The 16,689-nt window shown below is 37.1% G+C and overlaps 2 protein-coding genes across 2 annotated transcripts in view; one reads left to right on the top strand and one right to left on the bottom strand.

The window, feature by feature from the left end:
• Window positions 1-10,889, top strand: part of LOC142337582 (uncharacterized) — a 64,773-nt gene extending 53,884 nt beyond the window's left edge. Inside the window, exons 3-6 of the mRNA XM_075386919.1 lie at window positions 2,892-3,148; window positions 3,824-4,045; window positions 7,885-8,112; window positions 8,855-10,889. Of these exons, the coding sequence (XP_075243034.1) occupies window positions 2,892-3,148; window positions 3,824-4,045; window positions 7,885-8,112; window positions 8,855-10,755 (2,608 nt within the window). The 3' untranslated portion in view covers window positions 10,756-10,889. The remainder of the gene's footprint in view (window positions 1-2,891; window positions 3,149-3,823; window positions 4,046-7,884; window positions 8,113-8,854) is intronic.
• On the bottom strand, window positions 10,788-12,517 carry LOC142337583 (3'-5' exoribonuclease 1-like). The gene has a single exon (XM_075386920.1). The coding sequence runs from the start codon at window positions 12,483-12,485 to the stop codon at window positions 11,358-11,360; it is 1,128 nt and encodes a 375-aa protein (XP_075243035.1). The 5' UTR covers window positions 12,486-12,517; the 3' UTR covers window positions 10,788-11,357.
• Window positions 12,518-16,689: the final 4,172 nt, after the last annotated feature.

Raw genomic sequence — 16,689 nt, 5'->3', positions numbered from 1 at the left:
ACAAAACTATTAGTATGTTAGAACTCAATATGTCAAGCACAAGGCTGCACGAGTCGTGTTATTTACTTGTAATAAAAAGTCCCATTGTATTCGCTGCCTGCAAATCAAGTAATGGTTAAGTGACTCTGCTTGAAGTCACTGAGAACTTCTGGCGTTTATCGAGAACCGCGAAGCAAGAATTTCGAAGTGACTTCTGCAGAGTCACGTAACCATGCTTAAAACACGAAACGCGCACGTTTTAAAATGACGGAAGTCAAATTCTGGCTAAGTAGCAACTTCTGGCATTTTAACTTCTGGCACGGCAGACTTTCGGCATTTAAAATGTGCGAGTGAGTGTTTTAAAGCATATTCTTACTATGAACTTGATGCATATGATAACTAGAAAACCTCGGCTAGAATGCTGATTGGGGAATCTAGTAATTTGAGGACCAAATTATGGAGCTCTATAGATTTAAAGCAAAATCTCGAAAGCAGTTAGATCTGTAAAACTCTTGGCGAAGTAGAAACAACCAATAAAAAAGATTCATCCGTAAATAAGGAAAGAATATATTAAATGCAATTATATATTTGTTCATTCTAAAACTTTAATTCTATTCTAACTGCAGGAAAAGGGTCATAGGGTGATTTTGAGAAAAACATTGTTTCTTAAACAAATTTGTCAGCATTGGTATTTTTAAAACCAAATTGCCAAAATACTTGTTTTTTCAATATTTCTGAAGACTACATTTGAACTCAAGAAAACATTAGCAACAGATTAAAAGAGACCTATTAGCGCTACGAGTAAAGGGCTCAAGAAACAAAAAAGAAAAAATCTGAAGATCTTTTAAACATATGGTCTATTTTCTTCGCCAGTTTTTGCCAGTTTCTCAAATTAAATTTCAAAACACCTTTCATGCGTCTGTTCAATATGCAAGACAAAAAACACTTAACTAGTTTGAGTTGCCATAAATTACAGAATTGAAGGATGATAACAGATCGCCATAATTCACAGATCTTCAGTTTCGTTTTCTCGCGAATAAAAAGAACAACAAAAATTGAAAAGGCAAAATTTAGAAAAAAAGATGTCTATAGATGAGATCTTACTCAAAGGAGACGTCAAACAGCTACCCGGACCTAACGCCAAGTCAATTTCAGTACTGGACAAGTCTAAATCCAAGTCTTATTTCATTACTGATTCAGAACTATGATCATGTCACTTTTTACACTTGGCAGTCTAAATCCAAGTCTGGGCTGAGACTTGGCAAGTCTAATCCAAGTCTGATTTAAGACTTGGCAAGTCTAAATCAAAGTCTGATTTAAGATTGGAAAGTCTAATCCAAGTCTGATTTAAGACTTGGCAATTCTAAATTCAAATCTGATTTAAGACTTGGCAAGTCTAAATCCAAGTCTGATTTAAGATTGGAAAGTCTAATCCAAGTCTGATTTAAGACTTGACAATTCTAAATTCAAATCTGATTTAAGACTTGACAATTCTAAATCCAAGTCTCGGCTAGCCAAAAAAAACGTTAAAAATAGCTGGGGAAACGTCAAAAATAGCCGAAAAAAACATCAAGAATAGCCGAAAAAAACGTCTAAAATAGCCGGGAAACGTCAAAAATAGCCAAAAAAAACGTCAAAAATAGTAGAAAAAAACATCAAGAATAGCCGAAAAAAACGTCTAAAATAGCCGGGAAACGTCAAAAATAGCCAAAAAAACGTCAAAAATAGTCGAAAAAAACGTCGGGGAAAGGTCAAAAAAAGCCGAAAAAAAAAAACGTCAAAAATAGCCGAAAAAACGTCTAAAATATCCGGTGAAACGTCAAAAAAAGCCGAAAAACGAGCTGAGACTGCAGCACAACAAAGTGCATTTGGCCAGTACTTTCGCTGTTATGGCTGGAATTCGGCTCGAAATGGTTGAAAAACGGCTGAAAACGGCTCAGAAACACCTGAAAACGGACCAATTTGGTCCCATTTGACCTTCCGGGTCCCCAGGCATCAGTTGGTACCAGTTGGCTTCAGTTTTTAGGGGCCCCGATAAAGTGCATAAAAAGTAATGCAAAAATCGTGGCACGTTGCGAAATTTTCTTGAATTCGAAAATTTCACTCGAAATTTTTTGAAAAGTTGATTTTGACTTGGGAATCAACTTCCAAGTGTTATCCAAGTCTTGATTAAGACTTGCCAGACTTGTATTTAGACTTGCCCAGTACTGGGAAACGAATAAGACTTGGAATTAGGCTTGAACAGTACGGATATAGACTTGGAGTTCGGTCCGTATAGAGATAAATCACAGGAAGTTACAAAATTTTTCAACTTCTACGGCTGTTGTACCAATTTGAAATCTCTTTTCAAAGCCTTCAAAATACTCAAAAACACTGTGTGATGCTTCCTACTTGCAGCAACGTTGCTTATTAATCCGAGAAGAAAAATAACTTCCTCTAAGTTTAAATGATCTAGTTTTGTTTAGAATTTCAGCTTTGAAGCAAGCAAATGATGCTATTGGTGTTTGTTATAAACAATGGAGTTACATAGAAATGCCAACCAATGAAATCAAATTTAAGAAAAAAAAGTTAAAAGTTAGATTTTCATTAAGGTTTGTTAACAAATACAATTATATCAATAAACAAAGCCACTAGAATGATCATGAAACGGAACAAAGTCCCACAATCTACTTAATTACCTCTAAATTTTATTGTCATCACTAAATTTTATTGTCATAACTTTTATTTCTCTCTTTTATTTGCTCTTTCTTTTGATTTAGATGTAAATCTAAAAAGTGCAATTTATCTATATTTGCATTTTTTCAGAAAAAAAATGCCTTCCACAAACATTACAAATAATATAGCAGTGGCATACAATTTGCACTGAACAAAAATCTTTATCGCTGCTCTACACCAGAGTTTGATATCTTTAGATTTGAGGGTGAACTCGAATCAGTCAAGTGGCTTCACGAAGGTAAACCAATTCGTAACGGAGTCGACTTCCGACAATTTTCGCCTTTGGAGGGCCTGGTTTGTCTCACAATTAACGACGTCATGTACCCCGAGGACGGAGGAAACTACACTTGTGTTCTGACGGCCAAGAAGGGTGTACCCAGTGACGATTTGTCAGATGAAGGGAGTGAAAATAGCATTACTGTCAGTTGCGACACCTTTTTGGATGTCAGGAAAGGTTAGTGCATAAAAGGTATCAAAAAATTACAAGAATTTTTTGCTCGGCTATTTCTGACGTTTCACTAAAACGTAGGAAAAAGATGTAAGCAAAAATTTTGAACTCAAATTTCTGAGAAATACTTTAAAATCCACTCAACATTAAGGTTGTCAAATTTCCCTTACAGTTTTCTTTGTATACAAATGAATTGTTTGTAAAGCGTATTAATTCTTTCAATCTTCTGCATCTTTTCTACAGTCACCTTCTTTCAGTGCTACCGATGTCAAAGTTTTAATAAAGTACCGGAGAAAAATTAGTGAACATGCAAAACAGCGTAATATTTTGAATTTAACTTATTTAGAGGTAACCGGGCTTGAACAAAATGCTAGGAAAACTGGGCCAGGTGGATTTTAAGTTAATCGTGAATTGTTTTCATTGTTTTAGTGGTTACTACCGCCAAACTATTTCTAAAGAAATAACAGAATTACTGGTCCAACTTACTTTTTAAGTTAGCACGGAATCAATGTTTGTAGGCTATTTGAATTGTAATGAAAACCACAATTAGACAAAATATAGCCTCGCTATCGGGTCGTTGCCAATAGAAATATTTCAATTAATTAGTACACAGAAGTGATGATATGCAGTGGGAAGATTACGTGCGTACACACATTACCGAGCCTCATTGTTCATTTTAAGGTCTAAAGGGTGCAGCGTACAGGCGACTTGACAAGCGGACTTCGTGCCTTGGTGGAGGTGGAAGTGTAAACGTAGGCGGCTCTGTTAGTGGGAGGAGTGAGAGCCTGCTGAGTGTGCTACAGGGCAACATCAGTCCCACCCCGCCTGTGTTGTTGTCCACACCTGCCAACATTGTAGACGCACTTGATGGGGACAATCTGTCACTCAGATGTAGAGTGCATGGTGAGTTGACTTCCCAGATCGAGTTGTGAGTGATAAAAATTTCAAATATCACCGCAATTCTTAAGTTTTTCGAGGTGAGCCAAACAAAGCCAAATCAGAGAATTAAAGACGAATGCTTTCTCGATTTAATTCGGCAATTTTAAATGAATTACCTCAATAATTCAAAGGCAATATTTTGAGAAAAAAGGCCAATAAAATGGCGTACCAAACGCTTATCCTTTTTCGCACCGTACGGACAGCACGTCCAATTAATGCGGCGATAACCTAATTTTGTAAGCCATCTTTAAATCTGTACATGAAAAAAAGTGAATTTGAAACATCAGGTTGAAAAGAATTTTACATTAAAGAAGATCATAATATTGATATTGATTAGCAAGAAAATTCCTGATAAATTTTTATGAAAAAGCCGACTCTTCCGAGTCTATGCGTAGTGCAGAATGTTCCAAAATGCGTCTCAAAACTACTCTAAAAATTTAAGGTCTTCAATTCTTCACAGCAAATTTTTATAATGAAAAATTTTCTATAATGCGTAAGATTTTCTACAATGTAAAAAATCTGTTAAAATTTTTCTGAGCGTCAAAATGATACATTTTGCTACCCGTATATCACTTCTTTTGTTGTCATTTCTTTTGCTATGACAATGTCGATGCCTCTTTGGGGGAGTTGTTTGGTGATCGGTTGGGAGCGTCGACTTGCCTTCTTTCTAAGCTTTCTGGTCTGTTCTTTGACGTTTCTCAAAACCTTAGTCCTCAAAATTACCTTAACTCCATTGTTGCCACGTGCCTTTTTTTGGTTTCAAATTCTTGTGTTATGAATCAATATCTTTTAGTTTACAACGATTATGACATTTTTGCGGTAAACATTTAGCGCCAATGAAAGAAGATTATCGATGTCGATAACATTCTCGGGGCCTGCCTAACCTAACTTGATTGGATTGGTTTCGGGAAAACATGTGCTAATCTCACAGCTGGGCGGGTAAGAAGACCTAGAGCGGTCTTTACTTCACAAGATCTAGCAGTATGGTCGGGGCCGGTGAACGTCCTTGTCACGCGTCCTAAGGGCCAAATTCCTCTCAGAGTCCACTCTTCCAGTACCCAAACAACATCGTTGACTTCAAGCTTTGATTCTGGGTTGGTCAACTTCCTTCGGGTGTTAAGGGTAGGCAAGTAATCTCGGACCAGCCTCTTCCATATTGCTTCCAGTCGTTGTCTGATCTGCGTCCAACTTTTCGTCTTCAGTGAAGGGTTCTCGTTGAATACACAGGCTGGTATGTTAGGGAATGCTCGACCAATAAGGAAATGGTTTGGCGTTAGTGGATCTTCGTCTTCGTTGTCACTTCAGACGTGCGTCAATGGGCGTGCGTTAACTAAGCATTCTGCTTCTGCGACAATGGTTGTGAAGACGTCCCAAGTCAATTTGGCAGAACCCAAATTCAAAAAAAGAGCTCGTTTTACTATCTGTACTATCTGTAGAAAGAAGGCAAGTCCACGCCGACCCAGGAGCGCCAAATGACAATGTCGATGCCTATTGGGGGAGTCGTTTGGTGCTCAGTTGGGGGGTGTCGACTTGCCTGCTAATGTCGATAACATGCTATATTAAATAGTTTTTTGGTCAAAACTGATGTTCAATTAGGATAATAAATCACAAATGAAAAGCGTTGAAGTAAGTGTCATTTAAGACTTCATCTTTTTATTATCAAAATGATATTTACTGCAAATTTCTAGTCCACTAAACGGCTTCCATTTTGAAAATTAGCATTACTTCAATTGTTTAAGAATAAATCGAAGCCAACAAAATCTTATTCGTCATTGTTGCCTTCCTCTAGTGCTCAAGAAACTCTTTTTTTTGTTGTTTATTGGAGTTTATTTTTTGATTTTTTTGTGTACAATTTTGAGTCAAATTAGTGAAAAACTGGTAGAAACGGATAACTGCGTTCTAGTTTATAAATTTTTTGTTCAAAAATTCAAAGAAGAGAGATTCTCAGAAAAAAAGTGTGATTCTCAAACGTATTGATTTTCAAATTGGGGTACATAAAAACCCTATCAAGCTGCCAAAATTTGATTTCCAAAAGTAACTACTAGGAAAAAAGAGAAAGAACTCAACAAAGAGCGACAAAATAGTTTTTTTCCTGTTTTTCGAAATCTTCTGTATTAAAAAATTTTTTCAGCTTACAGTTTTTTTCAGCAATAATCAGTTTGTTATTTAATAACCAAATTTTTATAATTCAACATAATTATTCTCAAAATAATATGATTGAAGCTTAAAAATTTACTTTCATCCTAACTCGAAATAGGATTCTTCAGTTTCTCTCTTCTTATCTTCTTTAAAATTCAAACTGGCCCCCTCTTACGTTGGAAAAAAATGTTCTTTTTAAAAATAAAATCAAAATTCATCTTACAAAATAACATTTTCTTCTCTATGATGCGTACACAAAAAATTAAAACGTGATTGATGGAAAAAACGTGATTGATTGATATGCTTCGCATATATATTCGACCTTTTTGAAAAATTTGCGGCAACAATTAAAATTGAAGTTATTTATAAATAAAAAATGAAAAATAGTAACTTTACAGTTTTTTGTCATAATACTGATTACATTCTATGCGAAATATTCAAAATTGAAGTTAAAACTAATTAAACAGAAACAACCAATACCTACCGAAAGAAAAATTGCACATAATTATCAGTGAAATGAGTTTTTCTATCCTTTCAATACAAAAAATTTCAAAGGTTTCTATTTTTAAGAAACGAAAGGAATTTACGATGACCCATTTGAGCTTGTAATCAGAATTTCAAATTTTCACTCAAGAAATTCAAATTTTCAAACCTGAAGCAAAAAGACCTTGTCTCGAATTCCCTGGCTTTTTAAAAACTACTATCACTTTTCGGATGGCAAAAGTTTTCGGGAATCGAACTGAAAATTATAATGAACGCAATAATCTATCTGCATATTTTCTTTTCTTACCAACTACCACAAAGTCAGAAAATCTTCTCTTATTAACATTTTCTCCATTTCAAAAATGGACTGTTATTCCATCTCCTCTTCAGGCAATTACGCTGAGACTTTGCCTGAAATCATGATCCCTTGAAAACTTATGCAATTCGCATTCATTCAGAGGTACTTTTTACAAAATTACTTTGTTATTTATTTGACCATAATTTGCAACTTTCCCTCTGAACAAAATTAGCTCTTTACAAAAATTTACAATTCAATTCCTTGACTGACATCAGGTTCATTGTTATAGCAGGATACACAAAACTAATCATCTTTTCATAATGCTAGACAGTGAACTGATAGACAGATCACGCATATCGTGTCAATTTTATAAATTATCGAATATTTGCAAAACTTAATTTGCAACTTGAATTTTGTTTGTTTTGAAGTTTAAAATAGATATACACCTCTAAACTTTTCCAGCTTTTAGAAAATATAATAAGACGAATAGCAGCATTCTTGAATACCTACCAAAAATCGCAATTGTTATTTTACCATACGTGTTTTCAATAATGTACCGTGGACTAAGAGTCGAGATTAGGTTTCAGAAGAGTCGGAAATAAATCAGGAAAGACAAAAAGTTGACATCTATAATCGATAAAGTGAGATCTTACCATGTGACCTTATTTGCCTTCACTTCTAGATCAAAACAGCCAAATTTGTCGCAAAAAAGTTTGAATTACCAGCGCAAGTTCTTTCATCAACGAAAAACAATACTCGTTTTCATCTTAAAATGAGCTTTTCAAATTTTCTCACCATTTTTTAAACCTCCAAATGTTTATCATCAATTCTAAATTCTCATTAAGGTATGCGGTATCAAAACTGTAGTTATGATGTTTTCCAGGCAGTGAGCCGATGACAATAGAGTGGCTTCACCCCAAAGGTCATCAGATTGTAGGAGGTCAAGGTCAAGAGGATTTCACAATAGAGATCCGACCCACTCCAACAGGCGATTCCTTTAGATCCGGTCTCACCATTAGTGACGTCATAGCAGAGGATAGTGGTTTGTGGACATTCAGAGTCACCAACAAATACGGCACGGCTAAGACTGTAATGAAGGTTAATGTGCAAGGTATGCAACATACTATAGAGCTTTTTTACACACATTTAAAATTTCAGTAAACGCTACAACTACTAATAGAAGTTTTCACTGGAAAAGCTGATTCCTTCCAGCGATATTGTACGCTACAGTAAATGTTACATTAGTAGTTACATTGTATGTTGTAACTCCATTATTTTAAAACAATTTAACATAACCGGCTAGCATCGGGCGTATTGCTCTCAAACGACCGGCTGGCTTCGTCATTAAGCTAGCCACGATTTAGTGAGGCTAAGTTTAGCTTAATTGAAGGGGCGTCAGTGAGCGCAGCGGGGGGGGGGGGGGTGCACGGGGGCTCATGGGGTGGCAACAGTGGGGGGAGTCAATCTCTAAGAACCGCCCTTCGCACCATAAGTATAAGTCTCCAAAACAGATTCGGTGAATCGCATACTTGAAGACTAGTGGGTTGAAAGGCTCTAAGAGCACTTAATGCCCGCTGGGCGCCACCTGTGTATTCGGTTTTTGAGGACGAAAAGCCATATGCGTCAGACAAAAAATTGGTCAAGCGAAAAATCGCATAAAAAAGACTAACATAATTGCTACAAACTTCGTTTGAGAGCAATTAAAGATTGAAGGTAAACATCCAATCCAATAAACTTATCACGACGATAGAAGTGATTTTGAAATTGCTCAATTATGATATTTTTTAAATTAGGTTTATATTTCTACTCTTGCAAATTTCCATGACAGGTATTGATAATGTGTATTAATTTAGGCAATTCCGGCCAGAAAACCGAGCCACAATTACCTCAATCGTCATTGCCAGCAATTCTATCACCCCAACATCTGGAAACGTTCAATCTTTCGCGTGATCCACACACATCTTATGCTGCTCCCTTAGACAACCCTCAAGCCTTACAGAATAACAGCAGAAAAGACAATCGCTTTGACAGCTTGCTACCATTTGCAACAGTCAGAATTAGCAGAAGCAGCGAATCTCCGTTATTCAGAAATGACCTTAGTTTCACAATGACTAAAGAGTTTCATACTGATTACGCAACAGAACCACGCAAACCGAAACGAGAGCTTCAGAAGTCCCAATCTTTGAATGCCTATGATCTATCCCCGACGCGACCTAGTTTGAAACAACCGAAATCACCGATCAGAACCGATTTTCACGGTCTACCTTTCGGTAAAGTTTCAATAGAGAAAAAGACGCAAGTAAACGAAGCAACTAAATTTGCGATTGAGATAGGAAGTTCGTCGAATTCTGATCAGAGCCTGAACAAAGAAAAAGCGAAGGAAGCAACAGAGAATGTGAATGGTTACGCTGATATACAGAGTCCTACATACTCAAGGACATCAAGCGTCTCAATGAAAACATCCAGTTCATCTAGTAATAGTTTCGGTCAAGTAAAGTCATCACTTAGTAGCAAATCAGAAAAATATAAACGGTCAAAACCACTTAATTCGCTCACCCACTCACGTTCGACGAATAACAGCCGAAAAGACGAAATTATTAATTTTCTTCAAAGTCTGCCTGAATCTGCGTTCACTTGTGGAAGTTTGGGCAAAATTGACATTTCTATGATAAAAGATGAGTTAAAAAACAACTCATTGACCGAATGTTCCGTTATACCGAAAGTAGATTCGGACAACTCTACGTCTCACGTCAAAAACAGCAATTCAATTCCATTGGAAATAGAGAACACAATTCTTGATCCCGAAGCAGGTGCTTCAAATCAACCTCAAACCGATTATTCTTCTGCTGTTCCTCCGATTACAAACTTCGACAAACCCACAAACAAAACCGTTGCCGAGGAGGGCATCTCAAACCCCATTGTTTTATTACCAGAAATGACCTCAAAAAACGTCACAGTAGAGTTAAGTTTGGGTGAGAGCCAAATAGAGCCAACCATTTCAGAGGCAAAAGATTCCGACGCAGCGAAGAATCTTCAATCAGACTTAGAAAAACGTGCCGTTTGTTCGAACCCAGCACCGACTGAGCCCGTAACAACTAATGACGTCAACCTAATTTCGAACTCTGAAAAAACAGCATTATACATGACCCAGGAACCTGATTCTCATGCTGTGAACGATTCTATGGCTTTACACCAAAAACCGAGTACCTCTACAACCGATATCACAGAAGCCCATAACGATAACGCATCACTAGATACTACGGAGCAGCAATCGAAGACACAATCCGTCAACGAAATCACGCCAGTTCCAACTGAAAACAAAACATCTCCTAAAGTTGTTCAGAAGAGAGCCAAATCAGCAGGTAAAATTCCCATATTTTCAGTAATTGGACGTACGAAGAGCGAGAATCCGAAAAATATCAACGCCCAAAATTCGACTACGGCAACCAACAAAACCACAGAACCACAACCTTCCCTTTTGCAAAAACCATCACCAAAGCTAAAACCAAAAATAGCTAAAATTGGGGTGAACAACAACGAGAAATTGTCACAAAAAGACTTGAGTTCCCAAAATGTAAAAGCATCGGTTCCAACCACTGGAGTACCCAATTCTACGCTACAGCAATGGCGAAACAATTCAAATGTTGACGTTTCATCATCAAATCAATCAGCTAACACTTCTACACCTCAACTCACTCGTCGAAGAGCACCTGGATCGAAACTCGTGAACAAACCCCAAATATCAAATGCTTAACCATTACTAATGGTCTCAATTGAAAATGTTCATTAGCCACAAAACTTTAACGTAAAAACTTCTACACATACAATCGCTTTTACACATTCTGGACACATTGCTAATTTCCACAATCAATTATTCAAACAAGTACATTCTTGTCATTTAAGGGAACTAGCTTCAAATAGAACAAACTGCTCATAGTACATGGATAGTTAAGGGGAGGAAACAATTCAGAAATGCATATTATCATTCAATTACTTAAAAGTAATACAAATACACAGAAGATGAAAGATATCTTAACGTCCCACAAAATTTGTCGAATCTGTTCTCCGCCAATGTCCTGTCCGTTTTTTTTTCATTTTTAAAAGTTTTCATCGATGCAATTATTTCGAAACAGTAACAATCCTTAAATTTTATGGGACATTGGAGCTCTTTGAAATAAATACATCAGAATAAGGCACTTAAAATATAGGCTGGTAAAGCAATGTCATAAGGACTCACTAACACTGGCTACAGAAGCCAAGTCACAAACTAGCAGAAATTGTAAATTCATGAGATAAAAACGAAGCAATAGAGAATCGAGTCTCGGAAGTTCACTATCAAACAGTTCATTACAAGTGTCAATTATCAAGCGAAGTGGAACTCTGAAGTGGCTTTTTTTCTGGACTATTTCCGATTGAGCACTCTTGAAGTTTTGCCGTTAGGTCTTGCTCAACGTTTGCAGAGCCCTGTTCTTGTACTGCGTTTTCTTCAGCTTTCATCTGCAGATTAATTGCGTTTTGCATTTTCTTTTGTGGTGTTCGCCATTTGACGCATTTAATGGCCGGTTTTGCGTGGTCAGCAGAAGAGACAACTTCTGATTTTTGCTTTGGCTCCAAGAGCCAACTGTAGCCGTACTTGTCAAGAAACTCGTTAAATTCTGGTTGACAATAATCCTCCAAAAGCGTCTCAGCAATCTTCGCACAGTTCTTAGCATCATCCATGCCGCTGTGAGGCCGACCTTCAAATTTCATACCAAGAGCTTCTAGCATAGCAGCAATGTCGGGTAGTTTAGGGTAATATTTTAGTTTGTAATAATTGGTAAACGTCTTACGAATATTGATCCATCTGGATGCCCAGTAAGGAACACATATGTGGTCAATCATGCATTGTTGAACCAGGAACCTTGCAATGTCCCAAGGACCATCGGTAACGACTGCAAAATGAACTCCAGGTTCAAACAGACCTTGCTTTTCCATCCACTCATGCGCTTTCTCAAAAACGGTAACAAAATTGTCAGCCTGATCAACTTGACTCTGCGTAATTCCAGTTAACTGCATGCAGAAGTCACTTAATACTGGATTGATTTTAGGACGTACGTATTGGTGGAAAACATTAAGAGGCTTTCTATCGGCGCAATCGAACAAAACAATTGGGAACTCAATTATTTCGTGGAGGAATCCCGCAGGATTCACCTCCATACAGGTCGCTTCAAAGTCGATAAAAAGCAGATAATCCAGAGGTCGCCTTCCCGGTGATCGTTTGTTGACACCGGCAATTTCTTGCTTTTTATCTCGGACGTAACTTTTCAGTCGTTTCTGTCTAACGCCGAAACATCCAGTACATGTCAGGTTGAAGGCCTTTAGGGCATCATCGAGCTGCTCAGAGTCCAGCCTGTTGATTTCTCCGTTTAGAATGGCCAGTTCGTGATATATTGGGTCGCTAAAATCGCTTTTAGGTTTGTCTTCAATAAACTCAGCTAAAACCATTTCTGAAAAGCCGTAAGGTAAATAAGCTAAACAAATAAATATCACTAAACACCCCAGATTACACCAATGATGGGCGAATTAGTCTGAAACAATTCACTAGGGGGTTGATTTTGATGGGGTGGTTGGGGCGGGGTCTAAAAGACCTTATAAAATAGTCCCCACACTGTGATTTTATACCTCAGCATTATCGTTGAACCGCACACTTACGATTAGTAAGGCCCTCAGAACTGTTAACTTTAAACGTTGTTTTTACAAGAAAAATCACATTGGTCTGAATGAAACAGCCGTGCAAAAAAAAATTGCACAAAGCAAGTCAATGTGATTTTAAAAAAATTGTTATGCACAGCGAGATAATAAGTAAACACAATGGTATCTAAATTTTAAAAATTTGCATCACCTATTGCTATTTTTATTCAAAAGTTCCAAATTTATTTCGGCCAGTTTTGGCCAATCGAGCCAAATTTGCCCAATCGACACATGTTAGTAGTAATAATAAAATGCTCAGTTCCTGTTTAGGGATATACGCATAAAAACTAAAACAATCACAAATTTACAAAAAAAATAAATGCAAAGAAAAACCGCTTACGACCAGCAAAAATGGCAAGAACATTTTACACAAGAAGAACACGAGTTTTCAACGTCAAACGATTCAAGTCTTCTAAAAATATTTATCCGAAATTGGAATTTTTCAAGCTTTATTCGGGACACTAGGGAGGGGTTCCTGTGGAGATCAATATTGCAAAATTAATAAAACGAGTGAACATATAGTTTGCGTATCACTTCAATTCATTTCATTTTTTCAAAAAAGTAATTCTTTCCCCGCTTTTGCAATACACTGATTGATATGTTTGTTCCATATCAGATTTTTACGAAAAAATATTCCCAAGTCCACGATGGAGTCTACGTGTGGGAGGACTGACCAATCGAGATAGCATCTATAGGTGTGAAAACCTAATCCATAAACTGTGTGTAAACCTGCTACCGAGCAGATTCTCAAAATCTCTGAGTGCCGCTTGATTGAGACGCGGTGAACATTTTGAGGTCGTCACAATACAAATAAGATTTACAGAGCTCGATTGAGTCTCTTATATAATTAATGAACAAGATAAAAAAAAACATTAATTTTGTTTGAGACAGCATTATGAACTTTAATTTTCTGCGATCTCAATAATGTGTGACCGTGTCCGCGGTTTTTTGGACGTCACAATATGCCGCCTAACGATCTGAACGCTAATCTCTGCTGCCATAAATCCCTTCAAATTAAAAAACAATTCGTCAAGAAAGCATGTTTTTGCCTCTTTAATTGATATACCAACCGAGCTTGAAAGGTTAAAGATGAGCCGTTCAGAAAAGATTGAAACGTTGGGTAGGTCTAATTGAGTCGGTGATTGGTTATGTCTTGCACTGAACCCCTTTTGTGCAATTAATTAATATATGAGGTTTTCCACACGATGCCACACAAGAGATCTCAAAGTGTTAAGGTTGCCAGTGAGTGAGCAGTTTCTGATAAAAGCTGTTTCTGATAGAAGTTAAAGTCAGAAAAACTTAAAAATAAAGACCCTGCTCATAGATGACCAAGGAGCAACCAATCATGACATGCTACCCAAAGATTGAGTTTTTTTCGTGAGGATGTTATCTGTCTTGAACACACTGCTGAAAAACAAATTGAACAGCTGAGATCTCTCAAAGCTGCTACCGGTTTTGGGATCACCGTAAAACATGTTGCATGGATTAGTTGAACCCGACTTAAGGGAGCGCAGGAACTGAAATCAGTGTCTTCATTTAGAAATTAGTGTCTTTATTTAGAAATCAGCACAGGAACTGAAATCAGTGTCGATCAAATTTAGAGTTTATCTATCTCAATTGATGACTTCACGTCTATGGTGATTTTGCTTTCGCAGGTGCGGTATAAGCCAAAATAAATTTGAAAGCTTGTGCGAAATTGTTTTCCGTCGGTCGTAGGCAAGCTCGTCCGTCTTAGGCATAATATTTCCAGAAGAAAGCCCCATTTGGAAGCCAATTGTTTTGTGATCACTAAAGCTTGTGTCCAAAATACGAAATGGAAGATTACCTGCATGATATTAGATCAATTGTATTATTACTTTTATGGGAACATTAATCATTAATAAGCTCAAAAAAATTGCGTTCAAATGATTTTTGACAAATTAGCATCAACCTATCGATTCTACGAAAGTAAAAGCCCCGAGAGTTACGCAGAGAGATTTAAAAAAATGGCGTCCTTGAAAAGCTTTTGAAGAAGCGAAGGGATTGTAACTATACCTCATTGGGGGAGGGGACATGGGGGGGAGGGTCACAAGTGAAAAGACTATTTTTCGGGAGAGGGTACCACAACTTCCTGGGAGCACAAACAGAGTAATGTGTGATGTATGAATAGATGAAAATTATAGACCCGGAATGTTCTAATGGCGTGAAACAGAGTAAAAAAACGCAATTTGGCGAGCAAAAAAAATACAGAACTAAATGACGCAAAGAAGCCTTCGACGATTCCCATGGTTGCAACAAGGACTAAATTGACCAACTGACAAAAATGACACTTACTGCAATTTCAATTGTATATCGTAGTTATAGACGCGCTCATCAGTCTCAATGAAATGTGAAAGGGATTAGTAGAATTAGCACAAAACACTAGACTTGACCGCAAGGATTAATTGAAACAATGTTCTAATACTGGGTTAACAAAAATGGCCTTCATGAGTTTAAGCATTTTCTGTTGTTGTTTCCGTTTTTAAATGCTAGATGTGTTCTTTTTAGGCTGTTTTTCTGTAAAACACACACTTAACAGAATGAACGAAGAAGACTTTACCCAACTTGGTTGAAAAATTGTTGGAGACAAGTTAAAAAATGGAAAAAATTGCAGAATACGACAAATCAAGTGCTGCTCGTGATATCAAAATTTTTATACACAAAACTATAATAACATCTTTTGAATAAATGAAATCGCTGATCGAGGGAAAAGAAAAAATATTATTATAATCTTTTTAAAAAAAGGGGTATGACCAACCAAAGGATGGAACAGTGAGTCCCCCTTTTGAAACATCACAGCAGGGCATTTAAATTTTACCACAAAAACACATCTTGCACTAAATCTACATCATTATGCTAGGCTCTAGCATCCACTTCCGAAGGTTGAATTAAAACTAAACTAATTAAGAGTGTAACTTTTCCGCGTAAACAAAACAATGTTATTGTTATTATCATCCTCAGTTACACGTTTAGTTCAACGCAGCTTCAAACACAGACAATTGAGCCGTATAGGAGTGCAAAACTAATCTTCGTTCAAAGAAATGTTCTTGCGTCCGAGTAAGAGGCGTCTCTTCTTTCAGACATTCCTGTTTCCAGTTGTTTTTTTGGTGTGCATTGTAGAGTGCCATGCGCTTCCATTCAAGCTAGCACGAGCGGAACAAAACTTTTTCTTAGTTTCAACAACTAGTTGTCTTCTTTTTTTAAAAGTTTTCTATTGCGTCGTGATATTTGCAGTTTTCCTTGGCTTCCTTTGGCCAACGGGATAAAGTTTTCATATCGAATAAATTTCTACCGAATCTATACCAACACAAGTCGTTTGCTCTAATATCAAATCGAGCATTGTCATCAGATTAGTCGTTAGCAGATGTTTTAAAGAAGCATTTATATTCTACCATCTAAAGCGACGGCTCAACTTCGATGTCAGAGCAAATGTCATCCATTATCTTCGCTAACTTTTCTTTATTTTTGCTGTACCGTTTGTGGGTATAGCCCCTTTGCAAAGCAAAAAGCATGCGTTATTGTAAACTATTTTACAAAAAGACATCGATAGTTGTCTGTTTGGTATATGATAGTACTGTATGCAAAAACCGTCGCGGTACACTGATTTTGTCAATGTAGAGCTGAGGCGTTTCAATGGCGAGGCTGTGAGTCAGATCAAGGCTCTCTTTTTTATGCCAAGCCAACAAAGCGCCGTTTGTTTTTCCAGTAACGTGCGAAGAATACAATTTTTTCGATATTCCATGTTCTTAATTTAAGCTCTGCGTTCGTCTCGCGTAGTCCCATCCAGTATGTTCTGAACATTCATGAGATCATCATTTTCAGGAGGGTCGAAAATAGACAGCTTTGAAGCGTAGTCAATGTCTTATTCCGTTTACACCATTTTGTTGATTACACCCTCCTGTGTCAGTAGGAAAAACAACGGACGAGCGTCACTGGTGAC

Source organism: Convolutriloba macropyga, chromosome 4, assembly GCF_964194025.1.
Source record: "Convolutriloba macropyga chromosome 4, txConMacr16.3, whole genome shotgun sequence".
Classification (NCBI taxonomy): domain Eukaryota; kingdom Metazoa; phylum Xenacoelomorpha; order Acoela; family Convolutidae; genus Convolutriloba; species Convolutriloba macropyga.
This window is presented reverse-complemented; position numbering and strand designations above follow the sequence as displayed.